The sequence below is a fragment of the Fopius arisanus genome, unplaced genomic scaffold, assembly GCF_000806365.1.
Source record: "Fopius arisanus strain USDA-PBARC FA_bdor unplaced genomic scaffold, ASM80636v1 scaffold00075, whole genome shotgun sequence".
Lineage (NCBI taxonomy): Eukaryota > Metazoa > Arthropoda > Insecta > Hymenoptera > Braconidae > Fopius > Fopius arisanus.
Window position 1 is genome coordinate 291084 of NW_011887814.1, and position 24772 is coordinate 315855.

General features: G+C 40.0%; 6 protein-coding genes and 1 non-coding gene across 8 annotated transcripts; 4 read left to right on the top strand and 3 right to left on the bottom strand.

Annotated features, from left to right (window-relative positions):
* Positions 1-314: 314 nt before the first annotated feature.
* Tbc1d8-9 (TBC1 domain family member 8/9) lies at positions 315-5570 on the top strand. Its single transcript, XM_011310388.1, has 5 exons — positions 315-533; positions 843-1009; positions 1723-4536; positions 4891-5009; positions 5215-5570. Exons 1-5 carry the CDS (start codon positions 490-492, stop codon positions 5431-5433), a joined length of 3363 nt encoding a protein of 1120 aa, XP_011308690.1. The 5' UTR covers positions 315-489; the 3' UTR covers positions 5434-5570.
* A 1082-nt stretch (positions 5571-6652) lies between these two features.
* RpS21 (ribosomal protein S21) lies at positions 6653-7776 on the bottom strand. 2 transcript variants are annotated; one of them, XM_011310390.1, is made up of 4 exons: positions 7711-7776; positions 7557-7633; positions 7229-7364; positions 6653-6758 (listed from the first exon to the last, which is right to left on the bottom strand). In XM_011310390.1, the coding sequence occupies exons 2-4, from the start codon at positions 7604-7606 to the stop codon at positions 6693-6695; spliced, it is 252 nt and encodes an 83-aa protein (XP_011308692.1). In that variant the 5' UTR covers positions 7607-7633; positions 7711-7776; the 3' UTR covers positions 6653-6692. The 2 variants fall into 2 exon arrangements, with proteins under 2 accessions (XP_011308692.1, XP_011308691.1); XM_011310389.1 differs by having other exon boundaries at positions 7557-7613; positions 7711-7764.
* A 495-nt stretch (positions 7777-8271) lies between these two features.
* Positions 8272-14763, top strand: LOC105269834 (ankyrin repeat domain-containing protein 29). The gene is made up of 8 exons (XM_011310392.1): positions 8272-8548; positions 9081-9191; positions 9784-9882; positions 11651-11749; positions 12192-12290; positions 12415-12612; positions 13073-13168; positions 13693-14763. The coding sequence occupies exons 1-8, from the start codon at positions 8537-8539 to the stop codon at positions 13888-13890; spliced, it is 912 nt and encodes a 303-aa protein (XP_011308694.1). The 5' UTR covers positions 8272-8536; the 3' UTR covers positions 13891-14763.
* A 209-nt stretch (positions 14764-14972) lies between these two features.
* Positions 14973-21951, top strand: LOC105269836 (syntaxin-1A). Its single transcript, XM_011310394.1, has 9 exons — positions 14973-15301; positions 15521-15616; positions 15893-15986; positions 16133-16207; positions 20781-20978; positions 21268-21344; positions 21437-21574; positions 21643-21753; positions 21816-21951. The coding sequence occupies exons 1-9, from the start codon at positions 15269-15271 to the stop codon at positions 21885-21887; spliced, it is 894 nt and encodes a 297-aa protein (XP_011308696.1). The 5' UTR covers positions 14973-15268; the 3' UTR covers positions 21888-21951.
* Positions 16310-20841, bottom strand: Cap-D3 (Chromosome associated protein D3). The gene is made up of 3 exons (XM_011310393.1): positions 20759-20841; positions 17130-20675; positions 16310-16697 (listed from the first exon to the last, which is right to left on the bottom strand). The coding sequence occupies exons 2-3, from the start codon at positions 20594-20596 to the stop codon at positions 16418-16420; spliced, it is 3747 nt and encodes a 1248-aa protein (XP_011308695.1). The 5' UTR covers positions 20597-20675; positions 20759-20841; the 3' UTR covers positions 16310-16417.
* An 85-nt stretch (positions 21952-22036) lies between the features above and the next one.
* On the bottom strand, positions 22037-24354 carry LOC105269837 (lymphokine-activated killer T-cell-originated protein kinase). The gene is made up of 5 exons (XM_011310395.1): positions 24041-24354; positions 23707-23943; positions 23172-23465; positions 22395-22619; positions 22037-22308 (listed from the first exon to the last, which is right to left on the bottom strand). Exons 1-5 carry the CDS (start codon positions 24162-24164, stop codon positions 22115-22117), a joined length of 1074 nt encoding a protein of 357 aa, XP_011308697.1. The 5' UTR covers positions 24165-24354; the 3' UTR covers positions 22037-22114.
* TRNAL-AAG (transfer RNA leucine (anticodon AAG)) lies at positions 22830-22911 on the top strand. Its single transcript has one exon. It is a non-coding gene; the product is annotated as a tRNA-Leu (tRNA).
* Positions 24355-24772: the final 418 nt, after the last annotated feature.

Here is a 24772-nt window from a genome sequence, read left to right on the forward strand (position 1 = left end):
ATTCAATTTCCCAATGAAAATCATTGTTCACATCTCCAAATTCTCTATCCAATACAATATTATTCAAAATCCCAAACAAATGATAAAACATTTAAATTTACATTCAACTCATTTTATGAAATAATAATAATGAGGGAAAAGCCTTCAATTGAAAATTGTGGAAAATGTGGGAATACAACAAGAAAATCTTTTTTTTCAATCCGATCGTTTCAAAAATCCCGCGTATCCGCCTGGTCCCAGCCCGAAAATCCCCACCCAAGGAAAAAAACCCTAGACCCCCTCCACCCCCTCGAAATCTCAATCGCCGAGAGATCGACGACAATAACCAGTGAAGCCCTGGGATAATCACGAGGAAATAATTTGCTGGCCAGTGAAAAAAGTCTCGCAATAAAAAAATAATAAAAAATCTTAAATATCGCTCACCAATCGAGTGCTCGTAGGGGTGTGTAGCCTCCTAGTGCCATATGTACAGCAGAACTAATCATCGATATGTGGATAAAACCACAGGAGGTCCTCCTCGCCAACGCATTCTGGTAAAACTCTAAATAATCACTAATCCATTTCCATCTAAACCACTGTTTACATTCCGAGTGTCAAAGACAGCTGACGTCAATAAAAACCCACGTCGCATTCCCCCGAGGCTGAAAAATCAAAATTGTCGATTTATTCCGACGCAATTGTCTAATTTGTCAATTATTTCCTTGAAATACTCGAGGGGAAAAATTGTTTTCATCACTTTTTCATTTTATTTATTTTTTCACGTTTGATTTTTGTCTGGGAGAGAAGGCGTAGGAAATAAACAAATTAAAATTATGTAAGACTCACTTGATATTTTTTCGTAGGGTAACAGAGGCAGCCACTGTCTACTTCGTACTTCAACGTCGAAAGGGCCATGGCAAGACTAAGGGACTCTCCTCCATCCTCGTCGGTACCCTCGACAGTGTCTTCGACACGAAACCCCCGCCGTTCCGGATTCTCCATCAAACCCCATCCTCAGAGGTATACTGGGGTGAGTAGATGTTTTTATTTACAAGTTCCCAGAGGGGCACTGGCGTCAGAGAGCTGGTGAAATTTCCAGTGGATTGAAAAAAAATCATCGCGATTGCTCCTCTAGCTCTCGAGATATTGAAATTTTTCAGTTTTTCCATCTCTCTGTGATTATTGTTATTAAGTAATAGGGGACATCCAATCCACCGGAAAAAGCCGTCGCCTAGTGACTCTACCCATTTTAATTGTAAATACAATATATGGAGTACTAGAAAATAATTAATTTTATATTTTAATCAAATTTAGAATTATCAAAAATTATTTTCCGATTTCCCGGGCTTGAGGGGCTCTTTTATTATTTAGGAGGCGGATATGTAAGATCAATTTTTTTTAATAAAAATTTTTCAATTTTAATTGATTTTAAATCATTTTTTTTTTATTTTTAATTTGGGAAAAATTTAGTTGTTAGTTTTCTCTCCCGAAAAAACCGAAATCACCACGAGATTAAAACTAACAATTCCACCGATAAGGATCGATATAGATAATACCACAAAACCACCGTGAACCCAACGCCCACTTTCCAAAGGCAAATAAAAAATAAACAATAATCAGTCGTTGACCCTGACACAATGACCTCTTGGTGAACGATTTCGGGTGTACGAAAGATGGGTAGAGTCAGGCCCGTGCTCTCCCCAAAGATGACAACCCAGAAAAAAAAATAATATTAATCCACAGTAGTGGCATGCTCCCTGACCCACGACGAGATCCTCCAGGACTGGGAGTGGCTCCAGTCAAACCTGATGGACACCCTGAAGTCCTTCGACACGGAGGACGAAATAACCGAATTCGTGTGTTGCAAAATTCAATCGATAATCGCGAACAATGTGCCGGACTGTCAATTCGCGGAAGAGGAGGATCCGGAGTCCTTCAAAACGGCATCGTTCACGTATCACCAGCTGTTCGGCCTCCCCAGTGACGATAAACTCGTGAATTATTACTCATGCAGTTACTGGAAGGGTCGACTGCCCCGTCAGGGCTGGCTGTACCTCTCAGTAAACCACATGTGCTTTTACGCGTACATCCTGACGAAGGAGACAAAGCTGATCATCCGATGGGCGGATATCATTGAGCTAGGTAAAACCAATTCCCTCCTATTCCCGGACAGCATTCGCGTCGTCACCCGCGACAACAAACAGCACCACTTCAGCATGTTCCTCCGTAAATCAGAGACGTACTCCCTGATGGAGCAGCTGACGAATATCGCGATGAAGCGGCTCATCGACGAGAAGAGCGGCTTCAACGAGGATCGAGAGCTATTGCACAAGCTGTCGAAGAATGTATCGAAGAAGAAACCATTTCTCAAGCGGGATTTGGACGCGCGCGCTCATTCCGAGGCTTATCGCTTACAATTTCGCCTACCGGGTAGTGAGAAACTCGACGGTTGCATAGACGCCACCCTCTGGACACCGTACGACAAGCGCGACGTATGGGGAAAGATCTTTCTATCGCAGAATTACTTGTGCTTTGAGTCACGCGTTCGTCAGTTGGTCAGTCTGGTAATTCCCCTGCGTGAGGTTCAGGTGGTGGAGGCTGCGGATCAATCACAGGCCTCCTTCAGCCCCACTGACAAGTCCATCCTGGTGATAACCCCGTACTCATCATTCCTCTTCGCTCAAATCCAAGATCGTGACTTTGTGGTTCAAAAGATCTCCGAACTGCTTGCCAGAACCAAGCTCAATTCGTTGACACCCGGTGCGTCATCTGCGATAACGCGATCGTGGAGCCCCCAGCCGCCCCTGATGACGCTGTTCAAGGCCCCTTTGAGCCAGGAAGCGTCGATTAAGCAGGAGGCCAAAGAGAAACAGTGGGAGCTTCACTTTACCGAATTTGGTCGTGGCGTTACCATCTACAGGACAACGGAAACCGCGAAGCTAGTGATCCAAGGGGTACCTCAATCCCTCAGGGGGGAGGTCTGGTTGACCTTCTCCGGGGCCATTAACGAGATGGCAATGAATCCGGGTTTGTACAAGTCTCTGGTGGATCAGTCGATCGGAAGGACTTGTCAAGCTAATGAGGAAATCGAGAGAGATCTTCACAGATCGCTACCGGAGCATCCAGCTTTTCAATCGGACACCGGAATCAGTGCCTTGCGGAGGGTTCTATCTGCGTATGCAAGCAGGAACCCGCAGATAGGGTACTGCCAAGCTATGAACATCGTCGCGTCGGTTCTTCTGATCTACTGTTCGGAAGAGTCCGCTTTCTGGCAGTTGTGCAATGTCTGCGAATCCCTTCTACCTGATTACTACGATCGGAGGGTCGTCGGAGCACTTGTGGATCAGGGCCTCCTGGAGGAACTCGCTGCTGAGCACCTACCGACGCTTCATGCAAAACTTCAGGAGCTCGGCCTCATCAGGGTCATCTCCCTGTCCTGGTTTCTCACGATCTTTCTCAGCGTGATGCCCACGGGCAGCGCCGTCAACATCATGGACTGCTTCTTCTACGACGGTGCCAAGGTCATATTTCAGATCGCACTGACGGTTCTTGAGTGGAATCAGGAGAAGCTACTCAATTGTCGAGATGACGGAGAAGCTATGCAAATTCTCACGGACTATCTTGGAGGGGTTTTCAATGACGAGGGACCTGTTCTCCCTAGGCCTGTCGACTCGGCACTCCCTCCGAGGAGTATCTCCGTCCAGACCCTCATCTACGAGGCGTACTCCAGGTACGGCTCGTTAACCATTGGTCGGATCGAGAGGCTCAGGCTGAAGCATCGTCTGAGGGTTGTCCAGCATCTGGAGGAGGGCATCGAGAAGAATGTCATTCGTAGTGTAATTGTCGACAAGTATATGACTGCGGAGGAGCTCCAGGAGCTTCTGAGTCTCGTTCGGGAAGAGCTAATGAGTCAACGAAAGGCCGAGCCTGACCGTTATGATCCGACTCAGCCGCCTTACGAAGCGTATCGTGTGGACTTTGAGCTGTTTAGGATTTTGTTCGGTGGATTGTCGCCTTGGGGCAAGTGCTCCCAGGCGGAGTCACTCGCAGCGAGGCTCTTCAGACTCATGGACAGAAATCATGATGGATATTTGAACTTTCGAGAGGTAGTTCAGGCGATCGGCATTACTGCTACTGCCGATGCCGCTCAGAGGCTCAAGCTACTCTACACTCTTCATCTTCCTCCGTTGCTGTCACCCGTTGACATCGACTCTCCGACCCACTCCGACGGGGCTGAGGTCGCTGCTGAGGCTGCTGATTTCTTTGATACCATGGAGCAGAGCTTTGGATCACTCGACATGTCAGTTAGCGCAGGTGAGGAGCCTGAGATGAATCTTAGTCGATCGGTCAGTGTTAATTCCCAGAAGGAGGACAGCTGGGAGGTACAGAGCATGGGAAGTCTCAGATCTGTGCTGGATTCCAAAGGCAGTCCACTGGGGATGAAGAATGTCCCGAGAATGAGTCAGAGGCACTTCATCGCACTGTGGAAAACACTGTATGACATGTTTCCAGCTCAGCCTGAGGAGCAGGAAATTTATCACTCTATCGCATCGATAGGTGAGTACTTAAGGCTCAAATCAGCGTCATGGCGTCAGCGGTAGAGTCATTCAATGATAGCACTCAGAGTTTGATCGTTATGATTTCATAAATATATTCCATAATTGCAGAAACCATTGCTATAACATTCAGTCTAGCTCTGAACTGATTATAGATCATAATCATGTCATTTTTTTCGATCATAAAGTAGAAATCCATTATGACAGTTGAAATCATAAGTCATTCATCATGTAATCATAAAATAATGGCCATCGCCGTAGAATCATACTCAGTATCATTTCGAAAATTATGAGCTTATTAAATAATGGGAAAAATCATGGTTATGCTCATAAAATCATAAACGTACAATGACAGGTACATTATTGCTGCAACTGGGAGACGTGGGAAAAAAATTCTACGGCGAAAGGGAGGAATCAGAGGACAGCCTGCTTATTGCTGCCTCAAAAGCTCAGACCGGCGCTCAAATTCAGAGGGTGAGTTGAAGTCCTCAGGTCAGAAACGCCCCGATCTGATCTGTAGAAAACACAAACATAAAAGAATAAAGACAGATCTCAATTCAATACAAATTGTCTTTCTATCAATTTTAAGTAAAATTTTATGATCTATCAAATCGGAAAATCAGAAAATTGGTCATTTCCGTTTTGACCGGTTGTGTGAATTTTTTTTCCTCTGTTTTAGTCTCCCGATCGCAATGGGAACCCCTCGACTTCTTCTTCGACGGCTGATCCTGACTGGGCAATTTCTGTCGAGCAGTTTTTGGCTTCTGCTCTCAATGGCGCCCCCATCACCGATTTTTTCAGCAAAAGGGCCAATCTCCTGGAGGCCATCGCCACCCTGAGGAATCGAAGATTCAATTGCGTGCACTCGTTATCGGATACACCAGTACTTAAAGTATGACACAAGCCCATAATCGATGTTTAGTTGCGTCCAGACTGAACAGATCATATAATTCATTGAGACTGCTGAGTTAAAAAATTTTTTCCATGAATATTAAAAAAAAAATGTACAATAGAAATAATTTTTTGATTTTTCAAATCTTTCAAATCCGAAAAAAAAACAAAATGCTACAGCTCAAAAATTATTTGATGAAAAAATTCCGATTAATTTTAATTGGATTTTATCATTGTATATTATTACTTTATATTGTGTCTGGTTGAATGAATGAAAAAATCAACGACTTTTGGAATTCATAACAGTCTTTTCTTGACAACAACAGATTACATAATAGAATGGGAGACGATTAGGAAAATAAATCGTTGAACGTTAATTGAAGATTGAGTAATGAGCGATCGATTAGGCATTTAGCTTTTGTAATCGAGGAATAAAGAAGACACGAAGTATTAAAATAAAGTGGGCCTGTGGAATAATTAGCAATTTTTTACTGGTGCAGATTAAATACTCAGGGTACCACTTTTTTCAAAATTTCCCATTGTTTATAGAATTTATTCCCCAGACATTCGAGTCTGTATTTTATAGGTTTATATTCACAAGAGAGAGAGAGAGGATTACGAAAGTTACTGGGAGAATCCCAATTACTATTAAAATGCATAATTAGCAATGGGAAATTAATTTCTTTTGCAATGAGAAATAGATGAGAATATTTTCTCCAATTATAAAATTTTCTGTTAATTCTTTTAGTGATTTAAGCTGAATTATTCTTTTGTTGATATTTTTTGAGGGATAAATTGTTCTTTTATCATTCAGAAATTATGTGTTTTCTAATTGTCATTAGGAACGACGTGAGCCGAATAATTAATTATTGTGAGGATTAATTCTGCTCTGATGAGATGAAATATTCAAAGATATTTTCCACTTCAGTGCAGAATTATTTTATAGATATAGCTTTTATTTTTATATCGGAGAAGTTAATCAAAAACTACTGTTATCATTGTTACCGAGATTAGTTTTAATGCCAAATGCAAATATTCTTGATTCTCTCATCGAATTATTTTTTAAATGTATTATATGTGTATATAAACTTTCAAATCTACCCAATTCCATGATTTTGTCCACTTTCATTGGATTATTATTGAGAGATGATTAATAAACATTTTCGAAATACGAGATTTTTTCATTCCTAGGGAAAAATCAAGAGAAAACATTTTTTTTGTGTTGATTTTATTTCATTTTGTGGAATAGTGTCGATCGGGTATAAATTAATAATTCTTCGTGAGAATTCCGTCCTTCTTGCCTAGGCGAACAATACAGTCGTCAGACTCACCCTGGAAAATTAATTAAAAAGAATAAAATCAATTGAGCCAGTTTTTTTTATTAATACATTACTCATGACATGTTTAAATTTCATTCAACATCAGATTATCTCATTACCAAGAGATTTCACGAAAAATTTCCAAGGGAATTTTCTTTAGGAAATTTAATTCTCGACAAAAAATCATTCAAGACATTTTCTCTCAAAACCCGCCATTACTGAGATAATAGAAAAATAATGAAAGGGTACAGAAAAGGGGAGGAACCGAGGTATACGTAATTTTTAACTGCTCAATGAATTGTGTAATTATCTCGATAATTACTGACGGGGGACAAAAATGTCAGAAAAATTTTTTGTGGTAAATTGAGTTCCCTAGAGAAAATTCCCCCATCATTTTTTGATAGAAGTCTTCAGTGCGGAGATAATGCGAAATTTAGTATCATTCCTGGCATTTGTTTTTATGAATCTGAAAATATTAATTACCATACGACGAATGGCTCCACAGATCGCGTACATTTTATGTTGTCCAGTCATGCGTCCAGTGGTGGGATCCACATCAGCTAAAGTCAGCTGAATGGATGCATGATCTTTTGCGTGAATAATTCTGTTACTTGAGGAGCTGAAAACACAAAAGTTAACCTCAAATTAATTTCCCTCCACTACCCGAGGAATTGCCTCGAAAAATTGCAAAAAAATCCTACTAAATCGTCCCTTCAACAATAATTCAACCAATTCTTCGATTACATCAATTAATAAATCAATTGTTAATAACATTTACAAACAATTGATGGAAAAACCACGTGTGACTCACCATTTCCTCGGCCAGTACAGATCGACGAATTCTCTCGCGTCGTTTTCCATTTTGTCTCTGAAAAATCAGGAAAATCACTAATTATTCACTAAAAAATTAATCGCAACTACCCCCGAGGTACTAATAAAATTATAATTTATTTATATTTACGCACAGTGTGTGGATTCTCACGCTGAGTTCCAAACCGGAAAGGGGGAGCCAGGAAGCGATTTTCGATATATCGAATCGACGACTGTTGCTGCCATCTCGATAGTTTCGGCGGGAGAATTCATTTTCCAATAAGTGAAAAAATATTATGGCAAATTAGAAAAATAATCCACAATAAGTGATCAATATTAAAAATTGAAAAAAAAAATTAACAATCGAACAAATAACGATTGCAGAATGAATCGATCGATCGAAAAATCATTATCAATCACTGGCAATCAATAATAACAAATTGAGTCAATAAATTAAATTAATAAATCAAATCACTAAATTACACTAATAGATTGAATAAATAAATTGATTAAAGCGTTTTCAACGGAAATGATAAAATTTAAGTGATTAAAATGATTTTTTGAGATCATGCATTTTTTCTAGTAAAATCATGAGTTTTTAAAATTGAATAAAAAATTATGCGGAGTGGAATAAATGAGGGTAATTGGATCGTGCTGCCCCCTCCAACTCAGAAATCGACTCAGGTAAAGTCGCGAGGGCCGCGGAAAGGATCCGCCAGTCATCGGACGACGGATCGCCGTCACTGACGTATTCCCCGTCTCCTCCCCAAATATTATGACCACCAATCCATCGGCACTCTCAAATCACCCAAAAATCGCGATTATCTCTTCGCGTCATGATTTCGCGGAGTGACAGGCGCCAGTGACAAGTGCCGCGATGTGCCAATAAAAAATATTGATAGAAATTTCCATTGATTTTTTATTTTACTTAGACTCATTTCGCGAATATCCACTTATTCCAACCGCTTCCAGTTATTAAATATGTCAATGAAGGTAATTGCAACCGCATTCCGTGAAATCGCGATTTTTTTTTCGCGTTTTTTAATTTTTCTTTTGAGGATTTTTCTTTGGTTGCGTGGAATTCATCTGGAGTTGTGGTTTTTAGGCCCCGGTGAATGTCAATAGAGAATTTCTTATCAATATTGACGATCGCCCGGGGTTTTACACGTGTCGAAACGAGGAAATAATTGGTGGAATGCGCGAGACGTTCTAGTGATCTTTAAATGAAATGCAAATGTTAATTGGTTGGGGTATAGAAAATTAATGGGTCGTAGAAATTCGATGGAAAAATCTTGTTTTGTTTATTAAATGTCTACTCAAATTAGCGGAAAAAGTTGACAGAGTTTTGATAAAAATTGGAACAGAAATTTGTAGAAAGTTCGATCAGAAATTCGAAAAAAATTTAGAGAAAGCGCTACGATTTTCTATTGAATATTTTCAGGCGTGTGCCCTCAATCGTGCACATCGACTTTCAAAATCGATTCGATTATCTTTTGAGTGGATTAATTAATTGATTAATTAATAGAAGGAATCCCCGTGGGACGTGGAGTTGCACCTGTCAGCGGCACGTGGCGATTCTAAACGTCTGCAGGTACTCCTGGAATCCGGACGGGTTCACGTCGACTGTAAAGACAAGGTAAATGTTTCCCAGAAATAATAAACACTCATTGAAAGTGAAAACAAACCGGAATATGTCGTTTTTTCACTCGAAAAAAAAATCAAATTTGCATTTCCCGCGCTACCGACAGAAAGAAAAGTGAACTTTTCGTTCTAGGGCGGAACGGAAGAGCGAATTAGTATCGAAACCTGTTATCAAATTATCTTTATTTTATCTGATTAATGATTGTTTACCAGAATGGTTTTCCGGGCTCGCAGAAAGAAAATTTGACTTTGCGGACTAGTGCGGAAAATTCTCTTATCGCACGGCGGGAGTAAAATCGAAATAGATCATATTTTAAAAGTCCTACGACCAATCAGACAAAAGTAGTCTTTTCATCTTCCCACGCTTTGCAAGGGGGAAAGTGAACTTTGTGGACAAGTGCGGAAAATGCCCCTTCCGCACGCGCCGGAGTGAAATCTTGTTTTCTCTGTAGCTCCTGAAGGAATGGGTCAAAATTGACCGTTTTTTTTTTAATCCCATGTGAAATTTATCGACCTGTTGAATGACATCATCGTCGATTGGTGATATTGGAGAGAAATGGCTCAATTGAAATTGATTTTGAATTCAGGATGGCACGACCCCGCTCATATTGGCGGCGGCTGGGGGCCATGTTGAGGCTGTGACCGAACTATTGCAACAAGGGGCGGATCCCAATGCCAAAAGGCTGGTAAGTTTTGTTGTGACCCCTTGTTGTGGGGCCGTCCACCCGAAAAAAGAATAATGAATGGCTGAGGATGAATGATTCTCTCCGCTTCGCCCATGATACCCTGTTATTTACGAGTGCTCCTCCACAAATAGAATTTTTTCGCCCGCCACATGGGGAATTCATACCGTGGGAGTGGGGGTCATTAACGACCCCAATTAAATTTATTCATGAAACAAAAAGACCTGAAAAATAAAATAGAAATTTTTATTGTTAAAATATGAAAATGAAAAAAATTGAAACACTGAGAGTTTCGCGCCCATAATTACCCCTTTAAATGAAATAATAATAATAATGAACAAATTATTGATAAATAATTGCAAATTATTTAATAATCAAAATATAAAAATTTGAGAAAAAATCGGTGAAATGAGAGTTTGAAAGCAATAATGACTCTATGGATTTTTTTGAAATAGAAATTTAGAAAAAAAAAATGGGAGAAAGTGTGATATATATTTTTCGGTGGGAGATAAAATTCATTGTTTGGGAATTTTTTTCCTAGACTTTATGGACGCGGGAAAGATAAAAATAACCGGAAAAACAAGTAAAAAAAGGGCTTAAAAGAGGGGGGTATAGGCTCTCGAACGAATCCTCCTGTCGTTGACCTCTCCGAGGAGAGGAACCTCTCGCACACGTTGAGGGAATTACGTAAAACGGTTAACTCGGATTTTAAAACCGTCGGACCATTACGCAATTCCGAACAGCCTCTGCCAGTGATTTTTTGTTAGTAACACTCCGCTGATCTCTCCTGATTCCCCATGATCATAAATAATTCACCAGAAAAATCCAATTCCCCGACAATTCTCGCATTTTCCTTCAATTTTCGCGATTTCAAAAATAGATTCCCCAAAAATTTGCCAATTAAAAATAAATATGAAAATCGCTTCATTAATTTCGCACTCAATTATCAATTTTTCATTGAGCATTAACTATTGGTAAAGGCTGTCTATCAGATTGTTACATTAATTGTAATCAGTAATTAGTTTAATTAATAATTTTTAATGAGAATTTATTGGAAAGTCATTGTAATTTTTAACCCTCGTATTTTTATTTCTATCATTTGTATTTTTAATAATCGAAACATCGGTTTAAACAGCATTTGTTGATTTATGTTAATGAAGAGGATTGGAATTGTTCAGTAGAAATTCCAGGTGATGTCCATTTAAAATTCTACTCGCGTGAGACTCGTCCATATCTCTTTCCAATTTTTAACGGCAAGTATGAAGGTCTTGTATCCCAGTGTTCTAGAATTTCAGCGGCTTTGTAATGGATATGGACTATTTTGACCCATGACGCAAGTGAATATTAATGTTAAGATAACTGTCTTCTATTCAATCTAGAACTAGTCCCCAATGTTTTTTCCAAAACCCCAAATTCCTCCTCCAAAACAAAAAAAAAACATTCATTATTTAATTTTTTATTTAATTAAATAGCATCTCATTATTATTATTCAAGTGATTAAAATCATTTTTTGAGATCATGCATTGTTTATAGTAAAATCATGATTTTATAAAATGAAATAAAAAATTATTCGGAATGGAATAAATTTATTATTATTATTATTATTCTCTGATTCTCATTGCATTCGCAATTATCCACTCTTCATTAATTTCTTTAAATTCTGATTCTGTAGATGAAATTGAATATTTAATTTTAATATTTATTTCATTTAACTCCATGTATTAATAATTAATTGAATAATTTATGTAGTTTTTAAAAATTTACATTGCAGACTTCCACGACTGCTCTATTTTTTGCAGCCCAGGGAGGCTTTCTCGATGTTGTTAATTTATTAATTGATCACGGAGCTACAGTCGACTCATGCAGCATTGTAAGTACTTCATCAATTTTTTAATTTCCTTTCTCACATTTTAAAAAATAGTTCTTTCTCATTATCAACTGGCAATGACTCATTATGCAATTTCTGGATAACATAATTTACAGCAACGAAACAATAAATTAATCAATCAATTAATCAATTAACATGCAATTCTCCCCCATTAATCTCTCGCATTCCAATTCGATATCAAATCAGTTAATCAATTAATAAGTAATCAATGAGTAATTAATTATACAAAATTTTGCGATCGCGGGTGAATCAACCGATTTCATAAAAAATACTATTTACAATAATTTTAAACATAAATTATTTATTCCTAGTATTTTTTTATAAAAAGAAAGATAAGCTGCCTTTACGGTGGCACTCACTGTTTTCCTTCAATTTATTTTGATTGACGCCTGTTCTAATTCCGAACGATTGATCTCATCGATAGGACGGGGGGACTCCCCTCTTTGTGGCATGTCAATGCGGTCATCTAGATGTGGTGGTGAGCATGATCGAGAGGGGGGCAAATGCTAATGCGCATATGAAGGTATGTAATCACTTCGAGAGATCAAAATTATTTTTTCTACCGTTCTTGTTGATTATTGCACTTTAACTTATTAATCATCCTAATGTGTAATTAGCAGTATTGTTTGTTTTTTTTTTTGTTGCAGGATGGAGCAACTGCGTTATTTATAGCAGCTCAGAATGGTCATGTGAGGATTCTGGAGGTTTTGCTGGAGCAAGGGGCAAAGACCGATGCTGCGAGGACAGATGGAGCAACTCCATTGTGGATTGCAGCACAAATGGGACATGATCATGCTGTCAGGAGATTGCTCAAGGCTGGGGCCAAGGTCGACACAACCAGACACGTTAGTACCGAGATTAATGAGTCCTGTTATCCCATATATTTTTTTAAGCACACACATTTTTATACACAATGCAATATTTTTTATATGTAAAATTATTAGAATTAGAATTATTTGTGTTCACTTGGTCATTGTACCGTCAGAGAATATCGGTTTTAATGACAAAGTTTTCTATTCGATTACTTACAGCATTGAGAAAAATTATTAAAGTTATATATTAAATGAGATCATCATAAAATAATTAATGGGGCGATAAATCATTGCCCCACCTCGCACCATTTTCAGATCCTCCATGACAGTAATAAATTATTGTCAATAAGATACTGGAATTGTATGAACCGAATTGATCGGAAATTATTATTCAATGAATCGTCCCCCCAAAAAATTGTGATATATTTTTTTTGGGGAATTTATTCAGTCGGAAATTTCCGAAAATTTATGAGTTTTCGGTTTTTTTTTCCAGGATGGAGCGACTCCGTTGTTCAAGGCAGCTCATAAGGGGCATACGGCTGTCATCGGGGAACTGCTCAAGTACCGGCCCTCCCTCGGGATTCTTCCGGTAATTTTTCGAGTGTCTAAGTGATTTTTAACTTCAGACCTTCAGAATTTTTGGTTGCGACACATCCGACGATTTTTCAAAAATTGGTCTCCATTGAGAAATCATATCTGAAAAATGCAAAAAATTCTAAAAAATCGAAAATCAGACTTTTCATTCTACGAAAGCAAAAGTTATCAGAAAAATTAACTAAAAGTAGAAGTACTTGAATTCTCGTTACCCTCTGGTATATTTCACTCCTCGAATAAATCCACTCGAATTACTCACCGGAGGCAATTCAATTAATCTGCCAGATGCTTCTTACAGCTGTAATTAACTTTATACCTCATATAAATTACAGGAAATAAATAAATATATTGATAAATAAAAAATAAAAAAAATAAAAATAAAAATAAAACATAAATAAATAATAATGAATATATAAAATATCTTCATATATTGATAGATATATATTGTAAGATTGGTTTGTGTTAGTAAATCATTGTTAAAAATTAATGGTTAAACAAATATTTTTTTTTTTAATGCAGAATGGAGAGAGTGCATTGCATGCCGCAGCCCTGACAGGACATATGACTGTGGCCCGACAATTGGTCGGAGCTGGTGCCGATCCTCTTCTCACCAATCAAGAGGGACTTACGCCCCTTCAGCTCGCCCTCAGGCACTCCCAGGTTCAGGTCGCCAATTACCTGAAGGACAGGGTCGGAACCAGAACGGCGTCTCGCTGATGCGCGTCTCAAAAAAATCCACAATTTCAAAATCTTGAAACAATCGATCGATTAAAAAAAACAGAAAAATCGGCAGAAAAATCGTGAAATTTTCCCAGAATTAAAAAAAAACATTACAATGCATACCCATTGGATTTTTGCAGATATTTGATCACCGTGTTTTGGTAAATAATTTTGTTGATGGAATTTACCGATTTTTTTGCCGATTTTCATCTGAATTTTGAGGGAAAAAGTGGAAATTCATTCCTTTGAATGGGAGAACGAGTTTTTCGAGTCAGTGATGACTTGATAATAATGATCTGATCATTATCCCTTGTGAGACCGAGATAGAGGATAAACTGTAAATACCGAGGACATTATGACATTAAAAGAGATATTTATTGTGGAAAAAATGTCATTCCCTGAGGCCGTCCACTAGCTTCAGAACGACTTCATCATTGTTTTTAATATTTTGTAAAGACTGTAAATGCCTTTGATCAATCATCTTGAAGTGTTCATGGAATATTAAGAATATTTGATAAGTTGTGAAAGGATTTGAGAAGTGATGAATTAAATGAATTAATTGCCGCGAAGGTAAAGATTTTATCAATTTTTCGATTTCAGATAGAAATTGTCGTTAAAAAAATATAGTAAATATGGAGGAACAATATAAACTGATTAAACCATAAGCTTTCGCCACTTCTCAAATTCCTCACGACAAATCATTAAATTTCATTCCTCATTACCGCATCCAATCGAATTTAACGATAAACCACTATTTTTCCAGTCTTCCTACTAACTTATTATAAACAAATGCATAATCCTTGTTAATTGTTACGAAGTTATGAAAAAACCGCGAAACATTCGCTGAATAAATGGCATAAACCAGAAAAATCTCTTCTCAAAAAAATCCATTTTTCCCTTAAAAACTGATTTATCTAAGAAACTATTGGTTTTACGAGAAAATATAAAGATATGTTTTTTGTCGGGAAATAGATTGCCATCAAAAAAGTTCCTTATGGTTTCTACTGGAAATCAACAGTCTTCGAGATTACCCCAGGGAATACGATCACTGTGAGTTCAGGGTAATTGCAATTCCGTTTTTTACGTTTTTTTTTTGCGATCTATCAGAGACTTTGTCTCGTTACCTCACAGTCTTGTCCTCGCAACCATCTGCCAAGTGATCATTTCCTCGCGTTTGCAAAACACATGTAAATTGTATTCGCACTAATCGTGAATCGTCTTGGATGTGGGTCGTCGTGTGAAAAGAAGGCCGCAGTGATGCCGAGACTTCTGTCGACTTATCGGATATCAGTACAGAGATAGATAAGCCTGATAAAGGCCATTTATTTTTTCTGTCGACTAATTTATCGTCATACCTCTCCGAGGTGGTGCCGGCATGATTCGAGATCGATTGCCCGATTTGTGTGCAGTTAGTGATTTTTTTTTTCACTCAATTCTTCGATTTTTACAATTCTATTTTGGAAATTTTGGATTTCTCCCTGGGAAAAGTGTCTTAAATTATTTTAATCTGTCTCTAGAACCGTTTAATGCCTTTTTCTGTGAAGAAAAGTCGATGCATTTGATTGTTTAGAGTTTTAAAATATGAAAACGTGACGAAATTAAATCCCCGACGATTTTGTGGTTTTAGAGACGCAGGAGGGACTCTAATTTTGGAAGAGGACTTCTACAAGATGTTTGCATTCAAATCGGACAGAATAAACGGGTGAAGGATATTTTAGAACAGGCGAGTGATTTTTTGAAAATTAAAATTGAATGAATCAACTGAGAAAAAAATTAAGCGGCAAAATTTGACGAGTGAAATTCTAGCGTTCGATTAAATACTGATTTTTCCCGGAGACTATTGATTTTATAAGAAAATATAATTAATGCTTTTTTGTGGAAAATTTAATAAGCTAGAAAAAAGGTTTTTTCACTTATCCACGTGAAATTCATAGCTTTCGAGATAATTATGAATCAGATTTGTCTCACTTTAATTATTTGTCATCTGATTGTCATTCAGGCTGAGAAAATCAGGGGAATGTTGGATATTCTGCAGGATAATGTGAATATTGTGAAGAAACTCCACAACAATGAGCTCCTGCACACGAATCCAGGTAAACCCTCAGGAATTGTTTAGAAATTGTTCGTGTAAAAATTTCCCATTGAATTTCATCTCGTTCTCAGATTTCAATTAAACTCTATTAATATTTCAATTGACAATCTCTTACGCCCTTGGACTGATAAAAAACTAGGATTACAGATATGCAGACTGAACTCGAGGGTCGAACGTTCATAATATCCCAGACTTCGGTGAAAATTCGCACGAGTTTAAAAGGTAATCATGATTTATAACCTCATAATCGTTTCCATTATTCCCTATTATCTCACGGATGAGTGGATTTAGAGGGAAAAGCCAGAAGAAAAAAAAACTTCAGAATTAAATTTCCTCCAAAAAATTTTAGTAACATTTTTTTCCTGCTCGAGTCCTTCTCGAGATAAACAAATTGTTGTATAAAAATTTTATTGTAAGTATGACGTGTGTACATCATCGTCTCGTGGCCTTGGGTTTGTCAATTAAATTAAGATCCCGCACGCAATCACTCAAGACAACTACTGGAGTTGAAAAAGTTCTGTTGATGGACCCCTCATTAGCCTTCGGGCCATAATGGAGACCTGGATAAGTCAGTGATGAGAGTCTTCTCAGAATGATTCTTGGGGTTCTATTGCTCAGGAGTGGATGCCTCTGGTTAACTTGCGTCAATTCTTCAATTGGTTGAGAGGAGTCATTATTCTCCTCCTCCACAGGCACTTTTTTTCCATACAATCTGCCCGGCGAAAAATTTATAGAAAAAAAAAATATTATCTCCAGAGAAAAGTGAGCTCCGAACATTTACTTCATTAACTAACGGCTCTAGTTCATTAACTATTGAACATAACGCGTTGAATTTGCTCCCATTCGATAGATTGGAAAATTTTAGCCAGAATTAAAAAAAAAATTGTCCAATTTGCTTCAGCGGTTCTCAAGAAAAATGAAAACGAAAAAATGCACGTTTTCGGGGAGATCGGAGAGAGAGAATTGGATATTGCGGCACTAGTGCGCAAAGTGGATTTTTAAAATACTGTATTAAATTGGTTATTATTCTTTGTAATAGTCGATAAGGGTAATTGCAAGGAGTTGATGGCGCCACTTAGTGCACGCGAAACCGTGACGAAAAGTGAACTTTTCTGAAGGGTGTTAAAAAATATTATTTTCTCACCTGCCATTACGCTCGATCTCCTCCTCAATCCACGGAAACTCGACGAATAGTCCAGTCAGCTGATCCTTCCCGAACTCTGCAGAGATTTTCGCAAAAGCTCTGCCGACGTCGGCCTCCACCTCGGACTTGGTCACCTTCCGCCTCAGCTCCGCCATCTTCGGGAGCAGAACCAAGAGCCTATGCTTCTTCATCTTCTCCAGATGAACATTCGTCGAATTGCTGACCTTACCCTCTGTCTCGTCCTCGTCTTCGCCCTGGGATCGTCCCCCGCTGCCCACCTGGAGGTGGTCACTCGCGATTACGTAGAGAGTGTCCTTCAGCACCCAGAGGGCCTCATCCTGGGTGACCTTGACGCTTCCACTGAGGAAATTATTGAAGATTTGGGTCGTCAGGACCTGGTGCAATTTTGATTTGCCCGCTACGTCGAGGTTTTCCAAAAGGAAGTCATAAATGAGCCTCCGGTTCGCAGCGTTATCCTCACCCTTGAGGAGCAGGGCCATCTTCTCGTGATCTCTCATGCATCGCTTGTTGAATTTATTGTTCATCTCGAAGTCGTTGTAGTGGTAGATTGCCTCCAGGAACTGTTGGGAGATGAGGTCCTTGTTCTTCATGAGGAGCCGCTCTTTGATGAGAAAGACGGTCATCTCGCGGATGGTGGCCTCCGGGTCCGTCAGCATCGTGAGGATGTGGAAGAAGAAAGAACCCTTGACCTTGATGTAGTCCTCGACGAGGAGTTGAATGAAGATGACGACGATTGCCTCACGGACGATGGGGTTGCTGTCTTTCATGGAGACGCAGATATCGGGGAGGTGAGGCTCGACGAGGGCAGTGAATCTCGTTGCGACGTCGGCCAGGGCTTTAGCGGCGTTGACACGGATCGATGCGTCCTCGGAGGCCTGGGCCGAGGACCTGGTGCACAACAATTGAGCGAAAATTGTCATCATCTCGTGGGCGATCGACTCCTTGCGCATCGACTGCTGGCCCAGGGCGACAATTGCACAGGCTTGGAGTCGCTTGGAGTCCGAAAACCACATGGGGATCGTCTCCTGAGAAATGAGGAGACCCTGAAGAATTCGCAAAACTGGAACAGAAATTTCCACTGAGCAGAGGAGCGAGGCGTGACCCAGAGTGTAGATCGCTCTGATGCAGGTGGTTTCGGAGACTTCGTGGGTGATCATCGAGGAGATAATCCTCTCGGCGGAGGCCACGAGGTGCCCCATCCTCCCCTCGAAGGACTCGACGATCTCCTGGTTCAACATCAGGCATGTCGAGATCTGGTGAACAATATCCAGGGATATATTGATCAATCTTTCATTGATACGGAAGTCCTCCAGGTGTTTCAAAAAGACTTCGTGCATCTTCTTCAGGAAATCTCGGTCGAAGCTCGTGCAGCAGCTTCTGAGGACCTCGAAGACGGGCTCCAGAAAGTCGTCCGCCTCGAAGAAATCCTCGTACCTCTTGAAATGGTGCTGCATATCCGGGATGATTCGACACTGGGAAATGGCGGAGAGGAGTATCCATGCCTCGATGTTGTGCTCCGAGTCGATCTCAGACTGGATTTTCCTGAGGATGGGGTCTGTCAGATTTCCGGTCTCTGTCCACGCATCGCAGGCCTTCGCCAGATGCTTCCTCATCTTGCTCCTGGTGAGTTCTCCAATGACTCTCCAGGGCAGATCTTTGTTTTCATCTGGGAGAGATATCTTCTTGAGGGTGAGGGACTCTAGTGCCTTCAAGGACTCCACCTGCACGTTTACTTCGACATCGAACACCTGGGGTACCACCGATTTCGTCCAGGTGGTGCAGAAGGTCTCGTGTTGAGGGAATAATTCGAAGAGAGACGTCAGGATTTGAATCGCCCGTATACGGACGGTTAATGTGGGGTCCCGGCAATGCGCGGAGATGATGTCGATGACATTCGTCAGGATATTCTCATTAATTTTCACGGAATTATAGAAAATCTGAATCACCGAAATGCGAACGGCCGCTCTTTCGTCCTCGACTCGCTCCTTTAACATCGAGATCATGGCGTCAACGCCCGGCAGGATGTCCAGATCCTCCGAGAGGTTGGTCACCGCCTCCTCAAGGTCCTCTACAGAGGGAACTGCTCCGTCCTCCTCTTTCGTAAATAACTCCCCGACGAAGAGGTTCCCCGGAACCTCCGTGTATTCTGAGAGGGTAGACATGCATTTCGCCCGAACGAGACTCGACGCGTCGTTGCAGTGACACAGAACCGCCCCCAACAGAATTTTCCTCAGGTTTCGACCCTCCATGGTCCCCAGGTCCTCCCACACCTTCAAGTATCTATTGATAATCTCCTGGGCGAATATTCTCCAAGTTATCTTGCTACTGTGAGAGAACCTCAGGAAATCCCTGCCGATGGCGTCCATCGACTGCCTCGTCTTCAGGATCCTGATGAGATCAATTATCATGGCCACCTCCTTCCGGCGATCATCCGCGATCTTCGAGCAGTGAATCATTATCTGATTCACCAAGATCAGGATTCCGGCCTCCGTCGCCTCTTGGTGGGGCTCAACGAGCGTCGACAGGAAGTGGATCGTCGTTTTCCGGACGTTGGCCAGATTTTTGGTATTGAGATCGTTATAGCAGTTCTGCGTCATAAATGTCAAGATCTTCTTGATGATAAGCTTAATGGTGATGGGGATGGGGCCGTGACGCGGATGGCAGGTGGCCTTGAGCGCTGCGTACGCGTTGTGGGTCAGGGTGGCGAGGGACGCCGATGGTGGGGCATTTTTCTTCGGGGTCTGGACTGTTCCATCACCTCCCAGTTTCGTCACATCGATCAATGCACCGATCACCGCCTCAAGGGAGCGCGGGATGTCCAGGAGGTTGAACTCCTCGAGGAAGACGATCATCTCGTACATGATGGTATTCAAACTCATCATGAGATTGTGCTTTTGCGTGTGGCTCAGGCCCGTCGTGTGATCATCCTCCTCGTAGAGCTCCTCCAACTCCTGGGGCGTCTTCGACCTCTTCGTTGGGGTGACCAGTGCCTCCGAGAGTCTCAGTGTATCCAAAGCGAGCTGGAAAAGATTTTCGTGGAAGATCTCGTATACCGAACTCCCGGGGATGGCCAACAAAGTCAAGTAGAGGCTCGTCCCCAGGAGACACGACTGACGTGCATCCTCGTTATCCTGATTATGACCGATTTTCATGAGGCACCCGAGCACTGCCAGGAGGGAACGAGCGTTCACCTTCTTGGCGGTGAACGTCTGCCACGAGACCACCGCCTCCTGGGAATCCTCCGGGTCATCCCGTCTGGTTTTCCTCATCGATGTCTTCAGGACTTTTATCACTTCCCCAAGAATACCGTCCAGGTCCTCAACCTGGAGGCGGTAATCCTCGGGGAGGCGCTCCAGGATCAGGAACTGGCCGTCCCAAATGGACGACACCCAAGCCTCAGGCAATTTCTCCAAATGGAGGGAATCAATTATCCTCAGTGGGTCCATCACTTTTTTTTTGTCCTACTGTTGGAATTATTTTCATTCCCGCCAAATTAACCTCACATTTTTTGCGCGCGCTTTTCCGCTGAATTTGAATGGAAAAAACGGTTCTTTGAGTTTTGATCGAGTTTTTGGGGATTTTTGAGGGACAACTTGAGGATGACTTACCTCGGATATATGGTGATTTCAGATATGAGCAAGGATATCCCCAATTTTGAGGAACTCACACTTGATGCCGCGAGGGAAGGCACTGCGCATGCGCGAATTCGAGTCCTCCAGTATGTCACGAGTTTTGAATTGTTCTCAGAGATAATGAGGGAGTACAACGACGCGATCATGAAGTATCACGCCAAATGCTCCTCGATTTACCATCAACAGAAGAGATTACGTGAGATTATTTAATTGTTCCAATTATCATTTTTTTTTGCAAATTTTTTTATGAAAAATAAAAATTCTGCAAGGCACAAAAATGTGAGAATTTCAATTGAAAAAAATTCTGCCATTACAAAATTCAGTTCAATTAATTTATTTCTTTAAAATTAATTGTTATGTTTATCTTTTATTTATTTTTTTTATTCCAAGGAATTAAAATTCATATATTTGTCAATAGAAACGATCTTCGTTTCCTTTTTTTATGAACATTTAATTAATTGATTAAATACTCGAATAATTTTCAGTTAGAAAAGAAAATGCTAGTCAGTACATCGAGTCTGATCCCGAAGAAGGCGAGAAAGTCAGTCTTTTTGTGGATAACGTGAGTCCCATTTATTCCCCCAATTCTAAAAATATTTAAATAATTAAAAATGTCAAAGTATACAAATCAAATATTAAAATGGATATCCACAGATTCTAGAAGAGAGTAGAATAGCTAAAGCTCAGCTGTCAGAAATTCAGATGAGACACACCGAGATGATGAAACTAGAAAAATCTCTGACAGAAATCAGAGGTATATTCGTGGAAATGGCATTTGCAGTGGAAAAACAAGTAAACATTCATTTAAGAGAATCCCAATCACCCTCAAAGAAATTGCGATTCAAATAAAAAATTTTCAGGGTGAGCAACTAAATTGCGTCGAGCATTTTGCCGGACAGGCAACAGACAACGTAGACAGTGGGAAAACCGACATTTCGAAAGCTGAGAGACGAAAAAATCGTTATCGAAAGGTAAAATCCCTCACAAAACTCCTCGAAATCTCAAAAACTAATTCTAATCTTCAATTTCACAGAGAAAAATCAAATGTCTGAGTATCCTGGTGGTTATTATGCTGATTCTACTTTTAATAGTGATATTTTTATGAATAAAAAACTTCAGAAACTCGACAATCAACCGAACCATTATTCATCGCCTAATTTTTAACAATAATCCAGATCTAATTATTAGGAAAAAATGAAAATCAATCGATATTTTCAATATTTTTATGAATGAAAAAGTATAAAAATTCGATAATCGACAGAAAAATTATTGCTGCATTGTCTAATTAATTTTCAATAATTATCTAGGTGTAATTACTAATAGAAAAGATATTCAAGTATCGCAATCCATGGTGGAGGGGCCTCCAGTGGATTTGCAGCAATTGAAAATGTAATTATTGAAGAATAAAACAACTCCCTTGGCACTGGGGCGAGTCTTCTGGTCCTGATCGGTGCAAATGAAGAATATCTCGAGAATTTTGTCATACTCTGGGCCGATCTCGATGGCTGGGAGGGCTGGACGAGTTCCTGGGGTCGAAAAGCCAATTTTATGTCAATAATCCCTGATTTTTTACTGATTGTTTATGTAATCGAGTAATTAAGGGGATTTTTACCGTATTTTGAACGAAGTTTTTCCTCTAAGACCGAGAGACTGTCGTGTAATGATCCGTTGGGGTCGTCGTTCTCTCCTTCGTCTGTGGAATTCCCCAGGAACGAACCGTCGAACATGGACTCGTCTATCGACTCGTCGATCTCTACGTGAGGGGGCGACAGGGCTATCATCTCCCAGAGGATCAGACCGTACGCCCACATATCCGTTTTATTAGTGATGGCACCTTCTGTGAATATTCAATCCTCTTATTTCCCCTTCAATTCATTATTTTTCACAATTTATCACGAATTGAAAAGTTCATGAAATTCATTTGAGAATTCTGGAAAAAAAAATATAAAATCCAATTCCAAGACTTTGCGACGTTTTTCTTCTGTCAATTTTTTTTTAGATTATTTTGGAATTCCCAAACGAAATTTTTGGGTGTGTGTAAAACAGAGGTAGCGTGGCCGAGCGGTCTAAGGCGCTGGTTTAAGGCACCAGTCTCTTCGGAGGCGTGGGTTCGAATCCCACCGCTGCCAATTTTTTTTTTCGCAGAAAAATCCTCACTAAAGAATTTCTCATTGAAAACATCTCAAGAGAATATTTTCATCGAAAAATCTGTCAAATATTCGATAAAATAATTAAAATAAAAGTAAAACCAAATGAATAAATTAATCAATAAAAAATAATAGTAATAATAGGTCTTGGCGGAATTTTCAGAAGCTGTACTTTTTCTTTCGATTGAATTTTTTCATACGTGCACTCAACGAAATTAATACAAATGCAATGAATAAAGCACCTGTAAAGACTTCCGGTGCGTTCCAGCACTCGGTGCCAGTGTAATCAAAATCAGCAGTCGACCTGTCGAGCTCCAGAGTCTTCGTCAGAGGTACGGAGACCCCGAAGTCGCAGATCTTCACAGTCTTGAGATCTTTGGAGACGAGGACGTTGTAGCTCTTAAGATCTCCGTGGAGAATGTGGGCAGTATGATGAAGATAATCAAGACCTTTTGCAACTTCGAAACCGATTCCTTCGATCTCTTTAGCCTTGAAATGTGGCTCGCCATTGCTCACTCTGTCCTCGATCATGTCCCCTGATCAAATAAATCATCGCATAAATTACGAAATTAAATTAATAATTATATTTATTAATATATTATATATTAATAAATTATACGATTAGAAGAATGTATAATTTTTTTTAACGTGAAAATTCAATTCAGGCAAACAAAAAATTCGATTATATTTATCGCAATTTCACATGATAAATTGGATAAATTGGTGATGAAGATTTTAAAAAAATAATTTATATAATTGATTGATTGAAAATCTCACCAAGGGAAACGTCCAGTTGTTCCATAGCAAGACAGGGAACTCCAGTTTCAGACTCTGTGAGGGCTCGAAATCCTACGATATTCGGGTGCTGAAGAACCCTCAGAATATTTGCCTCCAGCCTGATCCTCTCGTCATACTTTTTGTCTTTCGAAACCGACGTATTCCTCTTCTTTATGGCCCAGGGCGAGCGGATGAGTCCCACCTTCGGTGATCGCGTCAGGGTAAATACATTCACCCCTTCAATGCCAAAAAATGAATCTCAATTAGAATAAAAATCCGATTAATCCATCGAGGAAATTGAATGAATTTTAGATCGAATTTCAGATCCTCTCACCACAGCCGTAACCTATTTGTTTCAAAAAAGGCGAAGCTGGAATTTTTATGGGTGTCTGGTGCTCGGAATTCCCCTCGATTCTGTTTCTCCATTTCCTGGACGTCGGCGTCTTGAATTCACTCATGTTTTTATCTCTAAAACTCGAGTTAACGACTAAAAAAACGAGGAAACCCTGGGATCAACAATTGTTACTGTAATGAGCACTGTTTACTGTTTATATCCGTTGAGACGAATTCAAATTCTCGGGTATTCAGTCCAGATAATGACAACACGAAAATTCCCTAGACGGGAACGCCCGCGCCGCGTCATGAGCGGGAAAATAGGAATCGCTCGAAAATTTCAGGATTTAGATATTTCATTATATAATTCATGAATTAATAATATTCAAACATTCCATAAATTTTTCTTTCTGAAATTTAGCCGATTATAAGAGTATAGTTTCATTAGGAGCATATCTTTTGAAAAAGTATAGTTTTTTCAATTTTTGTAATTTGAAATCCCACAAGATCTGGCTTCTCCCTTCCACTCGTTCTACAGTCGACTAAATTTCAATTAAGCAAATAAAAAATGAAAAGCATTCAGTAGAAAGAAAATTCACCCCGTCGACTTGATGGACACCCCCTAAAAACAGGGGACAAGTTCTCTCAGGCGGCACGAGACAGCGCGGCGGTCACTATCACCTTCCCCTCATCGCCATGTCATCCCCACTCTGCAGCTGTTCGGCACTGGTGG